Source organism: Suncus etruscus, chromosome 6, assembly GCF_024139225.1.
Source record: "Suncus etruscus isolate mSunEtr1 chromosome 6, mSunEtr1.pri.cur, whole genome shotgun sequence".
Lineage (NCBI taxonomy): Eukaryota > Metazoa > Chordata > Mammalia > Eulipotyphla > Soricidae > Suncus > Suncus etruscus.
Genome location: NC_064853.1, coordinates 129,358,741 through 129,376,739, shown reverse-complemented (window position 1 = coordinate 129,376,739; position 17,999 = coordinate 129,358,741). Strand labels below are relative to the sequence as shown.

At 32.5% G+C, this 17,999-nt stretch overlaps 1 protein-coding gene across 3 annotated transcripts in view; it reads left to right on the top strand.

Annotated features, from left to right (window-relative positions):
- GABRA1 (gamma-aminobutyric acid type A receptor subunit alpha1) overlaps window positions 1-17,595 on the top strand; it is a 1,147,113-nt gene extending 1,129,518 nt beyond the window's left edge. For all 3 annotated transcript variants that reach the window (XM_049776065.1, XM_049776064.1, XM_049776066.1), the window contains exons 8-11: window positions 506-649; window positions 7,385-7,537; window positions 12,332-12,534; window positions 14,782-17,595. In XM_049776065.1, the coding sequence (XP_049632022.1) occupies window positions 506-649; window positions 7,385-7,537; window positions 12,332-12,534; window positions 14,782-15,093 (812 nt within the window). In that variant the 3' untranslated portion in view covers window positions 15,094-17,595. The remainder of the gene's footprint in view (window positions 1-505; window positions 650-7,384; window positions 7,538-12,331; window positions 12,535-14,781) is intronic.
- The last annotated feature ends 404 nt before the right edge of the window (window positions 17,596-17,999 follow it).

Sequence of the window (17,999 nt, the reverse complement as noted above, 5' to 3'; positions counted from 1 at the left end):
TCTTAACTTCTTTAAGTTTCTTCCTTTAAGCAGATCTATACCCTTCATTTTTGGCCTCCTTCCTGGCCTGGTGTGTATGCTTTACTGCACTTAAAACTATTTGAAATATTTAAAATTAGGTACATTTTTACTTAGCTGGTTTTCCCCCCTACTATTACAATGCCTATTCCATAGGATCAGGAAATTTTATTCACTATGTTCGTTATATATATTCTCTCCATAGAAAAATCCCTTTAAGGGGGGTGTTCTTTACATGACTGAAACCTAATCACAATCATATTTGTAATCAAGATGTTTAAATAAAGATAGTATATAAAAAAAGAAAGATCCCTTTACCTTTATAGATGTGTGATCATTTTCTGTAAGAGTGAACCAAGAACTGAGCGAATCAGAAATATCTGGTTTACTTAACCAAGGGACTCTTCTTTTCTAAAATGTCCTCTGAAACCAACCAATAGAAAATATGAAGCTGACACAAAGCATGTGGACAATTATTCATTTTTAGATGCTTATACAAGAGCAGAAGTTGTTTATGAGTGGACCAGAGAACCAGCTCGCTCAGTGGTAGTAGCAGAGGATGGATCTCGTCTAAACCAATATGATCTTCTTGGACAAACAGTAGACTCTGGAATTGTTCAATCTAGTACAGGTAAGTGTCAATTAAGTTTATCCAGATATGGAGGATGGTGCATAAAGAGTTTTGTTGAGAACCTTAATATTTAGTAAATCCTTCAATGAGAGAGAATAATTAAATTAGGAATCATTGAGCTGGGAAGTACTGTACACTGTAACATTTACTGTCAACTTATTATTACATATCTTTAGGCCAGTTTCTTAATTTGCAAAATAAAGAATAGTTCTATGAGATCAGTGCAGAAAATAGTTGAATATGTGACTAGTAGGAAAAATACCTCTTAACCCTACTATTGTGATCATCTAAAAGTATTATTGCAAGACATAGTAAATTCATGAAAAATACTTAATCACAGGCCCACAAAAAATAACTTCATAAATGTTAACTAGTAACATTATCTAGTTTCCTTTAGGCCTCCTAAGTTCTCATGACTCAATAAATCTTGGTTAATTTGTAACAGTAATTAAAAGACATGAAATGACCAAAAGTCAATTTCTTCAACTTATTCATATAATACAGATAAATTATGTCTAAATACAATCATTTTAGGGGCCAGAGTAATAATACAGCAGGTAGGGAATGTAATCAACATGTAGTCAACCCAGGTTCTATACCTGGTGTTCTGTATGATTCCCTGCCCGCCACCAGGAATTATCTCTGAGTGCAGAGCCACTAGTAAACCCTGAACTTTTTTTATTAATAATTTTTATTTTGACCAAAGTGGATTACAAATCATTCACAGTAGTATTTTAGGTACATAGTGACATTGAATCAGGGTCATTCCCACCACCAATATTGTCCTTCCTCCACCCCTGTCCCCAGCATGCATCCCATATTGCCCCTCCTTTGCACCATACCCCCTGGGCTTCTAGAATAAGTGGTCCCTTCTGTGTCTAGCTTGTTGTAGATTGAGTATCAATTCTGTTGTTGTTGGCTTTGGATTTGGTATTTAAGTCTGATCATTTTTTACTTCTACTCAATATTCATATGTCTGTTTGGTCTTGGTGCCCTCCATTATTTCCCCTTCAATTTATGAGGCAGAATAAGATGGTTCAAGTTATGTGGTTCTGATTGAAGGTAAGAAAGAAAAAGAAAAGTAAGAAAAAGAAAAATGGGGGGCAAACTTTCAAACAAGCAAAAAGCGGGAGGAGTCCTTCTAGAGACTCAGTTTAAAACTCAGTTTAAAAAAAGAAAGGAAAACATAAAAATAATACCAAAATGTCACCCATCCAAAAAAACAAAAACAAAAACAAAACAAAAACCAACCAACCAACCAACAAACAAACAAAAAAATAAACATGGAAAGCAAAAAGAAAAAAATGTTGCCACTTTGTTCTAAAATAATAAGCTTATTTGTGTAAAAGAGTTTTTTATTTTCACTAAATGTGGGAGATCAGATTTACACATATTTGGCTCCATAGTAAGATAATTAGATACATTTCCTTTGAATCTACTTTTGCTCATGGGGGTGAGAGGATGAAGCTTTTATAGAATTTTTTGTAGGAAGAAACAAAGATCTTTTGTTAAGGTCTTCAATGCCATACTTCTCATCTAGATCCTGTAAAGCCCTGAAAACATTAAGATAAATGGCACAGACTGATATTACCTGCCAGTTTCTAACAGAATACTAGGAATGATATCAGAAAGAGCATATTCACTGAGAAACATTAGATAAAAAGCAGTTTTTTCCTTGAAATACTCTGGGGGAGAAGCAACACTTCAGATTACTTCTTAGAAGGCAAGAAGTGGTGCTCCATTTGTTAGTAACCAAAGCACATGGGAACACGTACTCACATCCTCTACCAATAAATTATTTCACATCGATACCCCTAGACCATTTAGTGGCATATGTGGGGGTTGTGGGACAGGTTTCAAACCAACAATTGGAATTTAAAGTTTAGTATAAACATATTAGAGGCATAATCCATTTCTTGGAAGTTACTGCCAGATAAAAAAGAAAATGAATTGAGACTAGTTTGAAATGCTCTTCTTTACTTGACCAAGCAAAATCTGTACAATCTAAGCATATATCCTTACAGCTTTCAAATTCAGTCATCTATTATTCATTCATTTATTGACTTATTCTGTTAAACATTTGTTCAACACTGTAACTGAATCTGGAAAACAGCTATGAATGACTACTGTAGTCACTGTAGACCAACCCTCAAGCAGTTGTTATGCCAGGAATATAAGTAGCTAATATGCACTGGTACTGTTCTTAACATGCTAAAAATCCTAGTAGGGAGGTATTATCATCATCTTCATCTAATGTGTATGAGGCTCTGTAAGGTTTAACAATTTTTAAAAGATGACACCACTAGACAACGGAAAAAATGGGTGAAATAAGTGAGAGGGAGAGAGAGACACACACAGAATAGTCTCACTCATCTATGGTTTTAAGAAAAATAAAAGACATTGAAATAATTCCCAGAGATGAGTGCCAGAAGGACCAGCTCACCATATGAAGCTCATCACAAAGACTGGTGAGTGCAGTTAGAGAAATAACTACGCTGAGAACTATCATAACTATGTCAGTAAGTGAGGAAAGCAGAAAGCCAGTCTCGATTATTGGAGGGGGTAGGGAGAAGATGGGGGCATTGTTGACAGGAATGTTGCACTAGTGAAGAGGCATGTTCTTTTTATGACTGAAATCAAACTACAATCATGTTTGTAATCATGATGTTTAAATAAACATATTATTTTTTAAAAATCTGGGATTTGAAGGTAGATCTATCTGCATTGCAAAGCCCCAACTACACTAACAGACAAGCAGATATCTGTGCAAATGAAGCCATTTGAAGCATCACGGTTTAAAAGTATAAACTTTGGATCAATTACTACTATAGATAAGGGGGTCTTATAATTTTGTTTTCTTAAAGAAGGTAGGTTTCCAGGGGTAAGATAAAAGCTGATTCATTTTTTTTTTCAGAGAAGGAATCAGTATATCAAAGTAAATTTGAAAGACCTCAGGTTTGAATACTGGTTTTACCACAGTTACCTCTGACAAGACCTTTCTCTTTCCACCTTCTAAGCTGATAAGAGGATATACTACATAAGATATTATGAAATTAAAATGATAGAAAGCATGTAAACTGATTAGCAGAATAACTAATATACATATTATGCAATAGTTATTAGACTAGTAATGGCTATTAAGTTATATAGTTATTAAGACTAGTCATACTAATGACACAAATACAAGAGAGTGATCTCTGTTCACTGCTTGGTATAGTCCTCCAGTAAATCCAAATATGAAAATAAATAAACATAATATCCACAGAAACAGCAATTTTCTTTTACTTTTTTTTTTGTTTTGGGTCACACCCAGCAGTGCTCAGGGATTACTCCTGGCTCTATGCTCAGAAATCGCTCCTGGCAGTCTCGGGGGACCATATGGGATGCCGGGATTTGAACCAATGACCTTCTGTATGAAAGGCAAACGCCTTACCTCCATGCTATCTCTCTGGCCCCGAAACAGCAATTTTCTAATACTTGGAAGGATGACAACAATACATGGAGTTAATGTGCACAATAATTTCTTCAAAACGATACCTAATTTTCTGATCTTTACACTGCATATCTGAATATAACAAAAAATAAGCTCTTTCACATCTATAATTTTACTTTATCTTCACAGCATAAGAGAACGTATGATTTTAGTCAAGTAACTATAGGTGAGGGAAAATGGAAGTCAAGTCTAAATAAACCTTCAATACTGCTTGACAAAATTGTGTTTATGCATCTAGTATCCAAAATTTTGTGATGTGATTTATCAGAAATATTGTCAGATCAAATTTGCATAATCTCTTAGGGTTACCTAAGATTCAAGGATACTTGAATTTCAATTTTTATAGATTGTCAAATAAGAAAAACAATTTGACATGCTTAGTCATAAACACTTGACATACTTTTTCAATAATTTACATAACTAATATTTCTGTTATTGATTTTCTTTCATTTTAAAACGATCACAATAATTCTCATTTTCACTTTACCTTCAATTAAACATTCCTTGCAAAAGATTTTAGATTTCTTTAGTTTAAATAAATGATTTTTATAAGATTCAAAATTTTCCTATTTTTTCTTTTGTTAATGAAAAAGCCATTTCTAAAATAAATATAACATGATAACTTGATTGTCAATATAATATTTCTTGGAGAAACTTCTCAAAATGTCACAGTGAGGACAACAAAAGACAATAATGAAATGTAGATAAGCAGTCATTTTTGTGACATTCTATGAAAAATGGAATTTTTACTTTGAGTTGATGATATTTTGCAGATCAAAAATGAATAGATGGCTGAGAATAATAATACATTTTTCAAATTTGAATTCCTTTAGATAATATTTAATAAGACAAACAAGCTATATATACAGAAAGTAGAAATAAGTTAGCTAATATCCTATGTGCTTTTAAATAAGAGAGCTTTACAGGCATTAGTTTGAGCAAATGCCATCACCTTATAGATACTTAAGGACTCCTCACCTCAGTTTGTATGCTATATAAGTAAATATGTTATGAGATATTGTGAAGGAAAAAAAACACAATTCCATGCCATAATAACAGCTATTAATATTAAAACATACATTAATGTATCAATGATTTCCTACACTAGAAATCTACAAATACGAGTAAGTAGCAATAGTCAGGCAAAGAGTTAGGCTGAGAGATCCTTCATAGACTGAAGAAAAACTGGGCTGCACACGTGATTGCTCCATTTCTCTTTCTGAAATTCTACATAAGGACTGAGTGCCATCTTATAGCTGAGGGAACAGATTGACAGCACATGAAATAAGAACATGACACAAAAGAGAGAAGAAGCACTATCTGCTGGTTATTTTTTTCCAGTAAAGGTTAACTAATGTCAGCTTTGGAATATTTAGTTGGTGCTATCGCTTAAAAATAATTTATAAAAGATGTCTAATATTTAGAAATACAGATCATGATTTTTGACTATCTCTTACTTAGAGTTGTAAATTTGCCCACAATCTGTTTTAAAATGACACTAGGAAAAAAAGAGAAGGAAAGTTCTTTGTTAAAAGAAAAAAAAAAGGAAGAGTGGGATAGTACTAGAGATATAACTGTACCAGAAACTTAGATATTTACCTTGAAAAAAAGATAAAGATTTTAGTGCCTAAAATATAAAGAGTTCAATAAATTTTCTGATGAACACTCAGTGGGTTAGCGAAAGAAACTGAAAAGGAGAGTTCAGAAAAATGGTACAAAACTTAATGTGTCCCAAATCTCCCTCTTCTAACTAAACTCATCACTCTTGGTGGTGAGCTTCATGAAGTGAGCTGGAACTTCCAGCCTCCTCTCTTTTTTCTCTGAAAATTATTACAAGAATGTCTTTCACTTTTCTTAAAACCCAGCATGCAAGGCAACTGCCCCACCACTGTAAAAAAAAAAACAGATAATGTGTGTAGGAAAGGAGAAAAAGAAATATGAATAGCATGCCAATGAATGAGGGAGTAAAAAGCTTGTATGAAGTACAGGTGGGGGGTGGCGTGGAGAGGAGGGAGATTTGGGACATTGGTGGTGGGAATGTTGCACTGGTGAAGGAGGGTGCTCTTTACATGACTGAAACCCAACTACAATCATATTTGTAATCAAAGTGTTTAAATAAAAATATTAATAATAAAAACAACAATAAAAAAAGAAATATGAAGAGCAAAATGTTTTCTTAGGACTTAACTGTTTCATTTATACCTATCCACAGAGTGCTAACAATTTGTTCAAAGTGAATAAGCTAGGACAGACAGTAGAGGAGGTAGAGTGCATGCCTTGCATGTGGCAAATCCAGTTTCAATCCTTGACACCTTTATGGTTCCTTGAGCACAGCCAGATGTAATTCCTGAGCACAGAACCAGGACTATGACTTGACACTACAGGGTTCCTCCCCACCCTCAAAAAATCTAAGTTAATAAAACAAAAAGCTTCTAAGAAATTTAATTAATAAAATATATTACTATTTATTTTATAGAGGCTGAAATTTGGATTGCATGTTTATTGCTTTAAACCTGTGAATGAAGTCATACTTTGGAATATATAAAGTCCATGAAGTGTACGTAGTACAATTTTTTCCAGACTAGGATAGAAATTAGAACAGCTCAAAAACTAGTCAAAAATATGTATGCTACTGGTCCAATCTCAAAAAGTGATTTATGATTCAAGCTGAGACCTGAAGACTAGCAAATCGCATATTTCAAAATCTTCCAAATATATTTGAGAAACATTGAATTCTGTCTTATTCTTGTCATCATAAAGATAAAGGCTAAGTTAAATGGGCTCCCCAATGTGAGAGAGGAGCTTAATTGAAGGGCTGAAGCTAGAAGTCAGCTCTCCTGACTTGGAATCAAAGTGGTTTCATTATATAAACTGGAATATTTCTGCCCCGAGCAAACAGGGCATCTGATCTGTTCTAATATTCTATTGTATGTCATCAGAATCTAGCACATTGCTGTCTGGTAAATACATCAATTCATAAATGTACACTCAGATGTAATGTACTGGATTAGGGTGTAAAGGACACTCCTACCTCCCAATTTTTATATTTTCAATCACATTTTCAAATGAGTCTTGGTGTTCTTAAATGTTTGTCTTTTCTTTCCTATAAAAATGCTATTGTCTACAGGACTCAGCTGTCATGTGAAGAAAGGCTATACTTAGGCTTTTGCTGCTACTGTAAAATTTCAAAACTAACTTTCTTTCAAGGTCATACTGGTCACTCTATTTGTTTTACCCTCCAGGAGAGTATGTTGTTATGACCACTCATTTCCACTTGAAGAGGAAGATTGGCTATTTTGTTATTCAAACATACCTGCCCTGCATAATGACAGTTATTCTCTCACAAGTCTCCTTCTGGCTTAACAGAGAGTCTGTACCAGCACGGACTGTTTTTGGTGAGTGCCAACTAAAACATTCAGCAAGGGTCTGTTGAACATGCTATATTGTATGAATAATCTAGAAAGTAGTATGAAGAAAAGTTTTATGTTAAAATCTAGAGTTAGTGCAAAGCTTTTGGAATTACTGTTCTCGTTATGTCATGACTTAATTTTTTTTTAAATAGCAAGCTGCCGTAGTCCATGTTGGGATTAATGAGATTCGTTTTGTGTTTTTTTTTTGGAAGAGAAATGAAACAAAGCAGCATAAGATACATGATGCCATATTTAGACCATGCACTTAGAAACATTAATATTTAAATGATAAACTTAGAATACATAATAATGTCAGAGATTTTTAAAAATTTTACTGTCTATACTATCTGTGCATATGTTAATGCAAAGGTTTCTTACAAAGAGAGAGGTCACTAATGACTTCTTATGTACTAATAATCGTCAGTACAGAGATAACTCATCTCTCTCATGCATACACTTTGAATACTAATAGATATTTTTCTTTTTTATATTAAAATGCTTTTAAAGCCTTAGATGTTTCAAGTTAAATTAATGAGAAATTATTTAAAAGCAATGACCCTTTATTTGGAGGAAATATGAATGCAATAAATTATCTCCTGATTTATTTTAGAATTGTTACATTTTCATATAAAGAAGTATTGCCTTACTGTATTATGGTCTTAATTGTACTTTACTGATGGGAAACAAAATGTTCCCATTTTGTAACATTTTAATGTATTTTTATTTTAAATCTCTTATACTACTTTAATACTAGTACTATTGGTCTAGGACTAGGCAAAGAATAGGCAATGAACCTGTCTGCATTGTTTAGCTTTCTAAATAATAAAATTATATATAAATTATTGTCTTCAGTATCAACAACTGTTCTATGAAATAAATATGTGTTATCTTAGTTAACACTATAATACATCCCCTGCATTTATGTTATCCCTGTTTCCAAAAGATTACTTTAATAAAGAAAAGTTTAGGTTACCTGATGAGGTCAGAAGTCATTAGGTGGAAAAGTATGGAGTAAGAAAGAATAAGGCAATTATCTATAGATTTTTGTGTCCTTAAAGTACTGTACCCCATCAAAGTGTTACCTGCAGCATTGACAAGGCAAGTAATAAAACTGTTGGAGACATCATTCTCTTGGAAGCAACATCTACATATTAATTTGTGAAAGATTCAATTATCAAAGTTGTCCCAAAATATCAAGTAGACACATGCTTTGTTTAAAAGTACTACAGAATAAAAGTTTTAAGACATTTATAACTTAAGCTAAGGAGTGTCCATGTCTTTATCCTTCGTAAATAATATGCAAGATCTGAAAAACCATTTATCCTAGAAAAAAAGCCAGACTGTGCTACAAGTACTCAGAAAAGCATCTTTCTTCTCATCTTAGCAAGGTGCTTCTAGCTTGAACACATCTTTGCTCTGACAATAGCTTAAAAAAACAGCTAAGCCAATTTCCAGAATGATTCTAGCTTCAGACTAAATGAGCATTTCATTTCCCTTCTTAGCATTTTTATTAACTAGAGTTTAATATTAACTACTGCTGAAACCACTTACTAAACTGAAGATTGAATTGATGTCAAATACTCTCTTCTCACTATGAGTTGAGCACTCTATATAAATTTTTAAAAGGCTGAACACAAAGTTGCAAATGTAACTGCTTACATTTACAGAAAGAGCTTAGTGCCATAGAAGAAAAAATTTAAGTGATTATTTTATATCTTTAATTCCCCAAATACTCCCACTCTTAAAAATTCTTTAAATAATATTTGGAAATGTCTAACTGGTTTTATATAAATAATACATATATATACATTTATATATATGCTCTTAACATTTCCAGCAATCTGATAGAGTGCAAACTCGTGACCTTTTGGTGAACACACTACAAATCATAAATTCAGCTATGGCATGTATTTTTTTTTTGGTGCCGTGACTCGGATACGAACCTATGGCATGTATTTTTGTGTATCAAGTTTTATATTTCTAATGTTTCTGTACAATAAACAATAATACAGTTTTTCAAGACCTTTACCATTTATTTAGTACACATATTTTTATTATTTTTTATCTGAACTCAGCAAACTTCTGAAATGAGAGGTTCATAAATATTTTAAGAAAAATACAAAAAGGAGAAAAAGGAATTCTAATTTGCAACATTGTATTAAAAGGCATCCCGAATACAAGGAACAGAAGCAAGTTTTACTAAAGGAAAAAATTGTTTTCTTGGCCTTTTCCCTCTCGTTTGGAGACTGTGGTCATATTATTTTTTCTGTCACAATATCCAACGTTAGGGTTAATCTTCATCTTTTTAAGCTTCAGTTGCATACTAGAGAACAAAATAAAAGATTTTATTTGAAAGAGTAAATTATAAAATGTATAATAAAGTATAGATAGTCAAGGATTCATGTTTGAAACTTAATAGATCCTTAATCCGTTTTGTTTTCTTTTTTTCCATATAACAAGAATTATCCTCCCAACACGCAGTTAAATGTTTAAAGTATAAAGATATATAGCTAGCATAAATATATGAACTAAACATTATTTTTGGAATGGAATGGAATGATAGTACAATGGGTAGAGTGCTAGTTTGACTGACCCTGGTTTGGCTGACCCTGTTTGATTCCCAACATCCTATATGGTTCCCCCAAACCTGCCAGGAGTAATCCCTGAATGCAGTGTCAGGAGTAAACTCTGTGCACTGCCAAATGTGGCCCCAAAACAAAAATAATGACATTTACAACAATTATTGTTATTACAACAACTATAAATAAGTTGTCTATATAACCCTTAATTTGAAAAATATGGAATTCACTACATATAGCAGGAGGATAGCTTATAATACTGGAAAAGGCAATAATAATAGTTCTTTAATTATATCTTTTGCCTAAGGATAATTACTAAGTATTGTTTCACATTTTATATGATGCTTATATTTTCACTCTGAGTTAGACTTAATAAAATTAAATTAAAAGAAAACAACTTTTAAAAGTTCAAGATTGTGAAGCAGTGCTCCTAAGATTTATCAGCAATTATAGGTTATTTAAAATTAGGTTGTTCTTGATTTATACTCATATCATATTGATGTATAATTCAAAGTTGTTTTCCAACCTTAAGCTATTGTTAGTTTATATAAAATGAATTATCCTAGCAAAGTTTTGATATTGTTAGTAAAATTCAAAATAAATTTATTTCTTACATTCAATCTTTGATCCTATATAAAAAATATGATTGAATAGAAATCTCAGTGATTCTTCTTCATCCTATAAATTCATAATCAAGCTTGGGCTGGGAATGAGGTTCAGTGGTAGACACTTGCCAAGCATAGGTAAGACTTTGCTGGTTTTCAGGATTTTATCCTTTGTACCACAGAGAAGAAAAAACTTCTCTACCGTGAAGTTAATGAAAAATAAGGGAATACTGAATGGCTTATCAGAGCTTAGAAAAATTCTCTACTCACTGCCAATTCTCTAAAATTTAATCAGAAAGAGAAATCACCAGAAGTTTTTAACATAATGAGTGGCAAAATCTTCTATGACAAAAATGTCACTAGATACCTAAAATATTACAGTGAAAGATTTATAATTCACTTTGGTCACAATAAAAAATATTTAAAAATGTTTCACATATTACTACAATTAATCCAAATCTTGTGAATCACTGCACTGAAATTTTCTCTTTCTTAGACTTTTCACAATGATGTTGAATAGTAGAGAAACAAGTTACAAGTCATCTCTATTAGAACTATAGATTGAGGTCTCTAGAAAGATAATTAGCTTGCTGAAAGCCTTTGAGTTAATAAGTGGTGGGGTAGGGACTAGCCACTGAAGAGGTTAGGATTTTCCCACCTGGTGCACCCCACACTGGTTTACTATAAACTTTCTTTCATATACAATTAAATGGTTTCACAGGAATGCTTACTTTATTAACTTGTTGATTTTACATTAAATTTAGTGTTAAATTAAATTAATCAAATTAACATTAATTTTCTCATCATTTACACATTACTCACAATTTTATGTAAATAAACTAAAACTGAATGACTTGAAACTGATTTCAATATAAGTAATTTTAATTACTAGAGATGACTTTCACTGAATAGGAAAAATAGGCATCATTAGCAGAAGAAAAATATTGTGGATGGTTGAACCAAACAAAAGGTTTTTTTTTGGCTACTTCTGTGTGTTGTGTTACCTCAGCAAGTTTTTTAAAACTTGATATGCATGTTTGGATAATTTCTTCAAAGGAATAGCTATTTTAGAATTATGGAAATAGACTAATGGCAGAAGAGTTAATATGTTCAACTAGTACAATAGCAAGAATTCATGATAACCAAGTCAGTAAATGATATATTTATAAGTAATATAAAACATCCTAATTTGGTTTCACACATTTGTGAAAATTATTAAATATTAAACAAAGATGAAGATTTGGGTACTTCTTTTAGATTTTTGATGGTAAATATCTATGAGAAGAACATTATATGCTTTTCTAACCTGAGTACCAATTTCAAGATATCTAATTCTCCCTTTTATACACATCTTCCCAGCAACAGAACAGGTTTTCCTTTTAGCAGATTCCCCTTTGGTATTGCTATATCGTAAACTGAAAATGATACTGGAGATCGCTAACAATTTATCCATTTCCAAATCCAAATAGGATAAGGACCAGAAACTTTATCTCTCTATGAGTACTGTCTGTTTTCTGTTACACAAATAGTCTGACATCCAGTGCTTGAATTCTAAAATGTGAGCATACATGCCCACTTCATTTCTTTCTTTGCAGGAGTAACAACTGTGCTCACCATGACAACTTTGAGTATCAGTGCCAGAAATTCCCTCCCTAAAGTGGCTTATGCAACTGCCATGGACTGGTTTATTGCAGTATGCTATGCCTTTGTGTTCTCAGCTCTGATTGAGTTTGCCACAGTGAACTACTTCACCAAGAGGGGTTATGCATGGGATGGCAAAAGTGTGGTTCCAGAAAAGGTAAAAATTTAATATTTCCTGAGATAATGCCATTACTTGTATTTTTAAACCTATAAAATGGAATGCCTAGATTTATTATATATTGCTATAAATATACAAATTCATATTCAATATATATATATTTGTAAACCTCAACTGAATGGTTTTCCAAAATCACTTATCTCTAGTTTTCACTGAAGTTCAAAAAGTAAAATTAATAATTACTGTAAGTCATGAAAAATTTCTCTATTGAATAAAATTAACAAGTTAAAATATTACTGCTTTTGGGACTACAGAAATAATATAGCAGGCTGGTTTCTTGCATTGCAGTGGCTGGTCTAGGTTAGATCTCTGGCATCCATTAAGGTCCTGAGTACCGCCAAGTATGATCCCTGAATGCAGAGCCAGAAGTAAAACTTGAACATCACCAAATGTAGACTAAAAACAAAACAAAACAAAACAAAACAAAACAAAACAAAACAAAACAAAAGAAGGTGGAATCACTCTATAGCAACTCTTTTTTACTTTCTACCACATTGCATCCTTTAATGCTTTAATTCTTTACTTTTAATAATTGACTCACACAAGTTTGGTATGGATGTTTATTTTTTTAAAAAATATTATTTGTTTTGTGGCCACATCCAGTGATGTTCAGGACTTACTCCTGGTCCTGCATTCAGGAATTACTCCTTACAGTGCCAAAGGTACCATATAGATCATACAGGATAACTGGGACTGATCCTGGATTAACTCTGTACAAGACAAAAGCCCTACTTGCTATACTGTCACTTTGGCCCCAAAATATCACACATGTATTTTATTGATAATAGTCACTTTTTAATTTTATACAATTATGGAATTTTATGTCATTCCTCATAAAGTTTAACAAAATATTACTTCATTATCAAGTTGGTTAGTATTTTTAATAGTTCTTATATATGCTTAGTGATTTATATATGTAAAAAAAGCAGCAAATAAGACACAGACTGATTAATTCTTAACATTTCTGGACATTATGATTGTAAACAGCATCTTCTACAAATATTCTATTCCAATTCAATAATAAGCAGAGATAAATTATTCTGAGCATGAAGTCTGTTGAGTAAAGTTCAACTGTTTCTTGTGGTTATCTGTATAGTGTTTTTCACATTGTCAATAACTGGATCCTAGATATTAAGAATCTAAATCGAATATCACAATATTTTCAGGGCTTTTGCACTTAAGTTTTTTTTTGTTTTTTTGAGGTGGTGTGTACAAAAGATGAAAACCACTTTGTAAACCAGCACAATTCAGAAGTATAAAACATCCACTGTATTTTTAAAATTATCTAGATAATAGAAATTAATCAATGCTGCATGGCTAATCATTACATAGATACCAGCTATTGATGAGCAAATAATATCTGGGTAAAACTTAAATTCAGAAAGCCCAGATGACTATGCTTTTGTATTATTTGCCTAAAACAAAAGAAAAAGTAGAAAATTATAATTGGTTCACCAATTTATTATGATGAACCAATGGTCCTAATACAATCACTCCCACATGCGGGGTAGGGAAGTACCTGGATAGAGATTAAATTCTACAAATATGACCTGAACACAATCCCATGGTTGCAGCTGAACAAGGATTTAGCAAGACTGAGAGTTCCATGTCTGGCTTAGTGCTAACTAGGCCTTTCACTTACCAAGGCCTCTGGTCAATGGCACTGTTTCCAAGGGTAAAGGTTGAGATTAGTCTTCTCTGTTGGCCCAGAATGCTTCTGCCAAAACACATTTTGGATCAAAAAAATTGAGAAGTAACTCTATCTCTGAATGGAAAGCTTAAAAATATTACCTGCACTTTTTTTTAAGCTTTATTGACATGTGGTGCACATATAAATAACAGTGTATAAGTTTAAGGAATATAATGTGTTCATTTAATATATGAATATTATATATTAGAATGTTATTGTCTACCTCTCAATTCTGTGACAGTTCCCATTTTTGATAAGAATATATAAGATGTTCTTTCTTTGAAGCTTTTAAGAATTTAATATAGTATTAAATATAATCACTACCCTGTATATTAGTGTCTCAGAGCTTATCTTATATTTGCCAGTACACTTATACATTTTTAATGTATCCCGATAGTGTAGTCTTAAATTACATTTTAAGATTGAAAATAAAGGACAGGTTTGGTATCCAAGGTAAAGGTCACTTTGCTCAGCAGTTTATAACCTTGCTTTCGACCGTTTACTAAAGAAACTGCTTTTACTCTCTCCTTCTACAGCCAAAGAAAGTGAAAGATCCTCTCATTAAGAAAAACAACACTTACGCTCCAACAGCAACCAGCTACACCCCTAATTTGGCAAGGGGCGACCCCGGCTTAGCCACCATTGCTAAAAGTGCAACCATAGAACCCAAAGAAGTCAAACCAGAAACAAAACCTCCGGAACCCAAGAAAACCTTTAACAGCGTCAGCAAAATTGATCGACTATCAAGAATAGCCTTCCCACTGTTATTTGGAATATTTAACTTGGTCTACTGGGCTACCTATTTAAATCGAGAGCCTCAGCTCAAAGCCCCCACACCACATCAATAGGTCTGTGTATTCACTTTCTGCTGTTCAGTCCTTCGCACTGGGAATTACTTTCTGTTCTCAATGCAGTGATTCCCTTCTGCTTTATTGCCTCTGTCTTAAAGAATTTGAAGGTTTCCTTATTTCCACAATTCATACAAGAACAACAGACCCCTGTCCAGCAGTCCAGAGTAGAACAGTGCTGAGCAGAGAGCTGAAAGACAGAATTCTGAGAAGCGGGAGCACGAGAGAGCAAAACGATGGCAGAAGGAGGTAACAAGTGAGAGAGGAAATGAAGGAGTGTAGGTCCAAAGAAGTGAGGAAAGGAAGAGGAAAAATAAAAGTAACTCCAGGTCACTTGTAGATATATATTTCCAGAGAAACTAAAAATACTGTATGTGTGAAAAATATTTTTATGTGAAAGTGTTTAAAAGAATAAATTATAAGCGTCTAACAAACATTTAAATGTCTTTATTGCACAAATTATAGTGTGCTTACAATTTTTATTTTGTTTTAAAAATTGATGCATAGCTTTAACTTTTAAGTTAAAAAGCTGAAAGTCCTCATTCTTCCTCCTTTGAAAAATGCCTAATGCATTATTTTTCATTAAGCATAATTAAAAAATTAATGGACATTTCATATAAAAGATTCCATTCTTCACTGTAGAACACATTTAATCAGTTGAGAAAAAATAATCTCTAGGTTACTGTCATCTAAGCTTTAACCATTGGAGAACATGAGGAATTGTTTTAACAGATATACAGCAAACAAAAGCTAAGAAACATAGTTCAATAATTTAAAATATTCTCTTCTTTACCCTGTCTATTTGCAGATAGCACATGGGTCCACTAATTCCTTTATTCTCTTTACAAAGAAGTTTTTTAGAGGGGCAAAAAATTTTGCAAGTTCTAGAATTGTTGAATGTATTGTTTTATATAAAATACACTAAAAGCTTTAGATTGAAGTTTATGACTAGTAAACAAAAATAGAATATAGACAATATATCTGTAAATATACAGCATGAGATTGTACTTTTTTTACTTTTTTTAAAGTTATGTTCCTAAAATATTGTGGAGGACTCACCACTCTTAGCTGTCAGAATGTTAAGTGCAAAGGAAATACATGTAGAGGCTGCATTTAAGAACAAAACAGCCCATAGGAACTGGACGAAACTTAAATACATGGATACAAAGTCCACTCATATAGAAAAAGCTTACAATTTTGAGCTGTAGTCTGGTGTACAATAGTAAATCAGTTTTTATCCGCTCAAGTCATGCTGCATCTCCCAATTTTAAGCTCTAATAACATAGAAAGAAAGTGGAAAAGCATTAGTGGAAGCTAGAAAACCTACTGTATATTGTTGCTTTCTTTGCGGAAATCAACTATTTCCATAAGTGTTGTACCATATGTAGCATTAAATATGAAAATACACACAAATGTACAGAAAATAGCTCTTATTAAGTAATATTATTACATTTCATTTATACTGTAGCAATACATTTGTAGGTATACTATGTAAGGGCTTTAACTAAAAGAGGTTCATTACTACTTCCTATGAAAATTCTAGTTGTTCATTACTTCCCAGAAATTTTAAAGGTAAATAATTACACAGAAGGTATTTTTGAAGTTTCCTTCCACCTGACAGAGTTTTAGAGATATTTAAAAGTAGTATCCAGAATCCACAGGTTATGGTTTAAACACATTTAGAATAAATACTACAACATAAGCTTTCAGACAAATAAGACAGTTGAGATCCATATCTACATTTTGAAAAAAAAATTGTTTTTCTCAAAAGGCTACTATCCAATGATACAGAAAATTAGTTTTTAGTTTTCCAAAAATTTGGTTTTCTTTTTTAAATGTGCTTTACTGTTCGATTTGGTCCTGCTAAATTTGATGAGCAAAGTAAACAGGCTGAACCAAGAAGGTTTCACCCTTTGGTATCATGTGTAGATATACTGTAGAGAAAAGTCAAATAAATATGGCTCTAACTTCTGTGTTGTTGTTTATCTTGTTCTTTTTTGGCGTTGACTTGATGTGTTTATTGAGAGCATTTTATCTTCTAAACGCCTCATGGCTAACTTTTGGTCTGTATTTGATCATTAGATGTGAGTATTTCCTATTAGTCTGCTTTCTGCTATGCAATGACTGCATTTATACCATTTTTTGTTAGTAAATGTGAATAGCATTCTATTGTATAAATTGATTGCACAATTTATCACAAATAAGTCTATGTAGCTTTTCTACAGTGCTTTGCTAAACCATGTAGTACTAGTTACGTCTTCCTTAAAAAATAAAGATGCACTATTACAGAGGACAGTTCCTGTTTAATCCCAGGAAATTTTTTAAAGAGATGACAATGAATGTTTATTGCACCTAGTGCAGTGAAGTGGCAATAAAACCAAACATGAATTGAGACTGTTTATGGCAGGCGCATGTATTGCTTCACAGAGTTTAGCAGAAGCTTTTAATTTTATGTCACACTGTATTCTATTATAATAATAAAGCTAATATTATTCAATAATATGTAATGTTTGACTTCTTATGTTGTTACTAGACATTTCCACTATCATGTAAAACTTATTTCATGTTAGAAGTACCTAAAAGTAGCAAGTGCTAGCAGGAATTGAAACTACTCAGGGAGAATTTTGAAGATGCATCAATTGTATGCTCTGATCCTAAAGTGATGCCTGATCTGCTACAATTTAAAAAAATAGTCACTTAACTGCTTTATTTTTACTGAGATAACAGTTTACAACACTGTTAATGTTAAGGCATTGGGTGTATTAAATTATTTCATATCTACCACCACCAAAATGCCAAATACTTTTCATTTTGTTTTTGTTTGGGGGCTACACCCAGTGGTGCTCAGGAGTTACTCCTGGCTCTGCATTCAGAAATCATTCCTGGCAGGCTTGGGGGACCATATG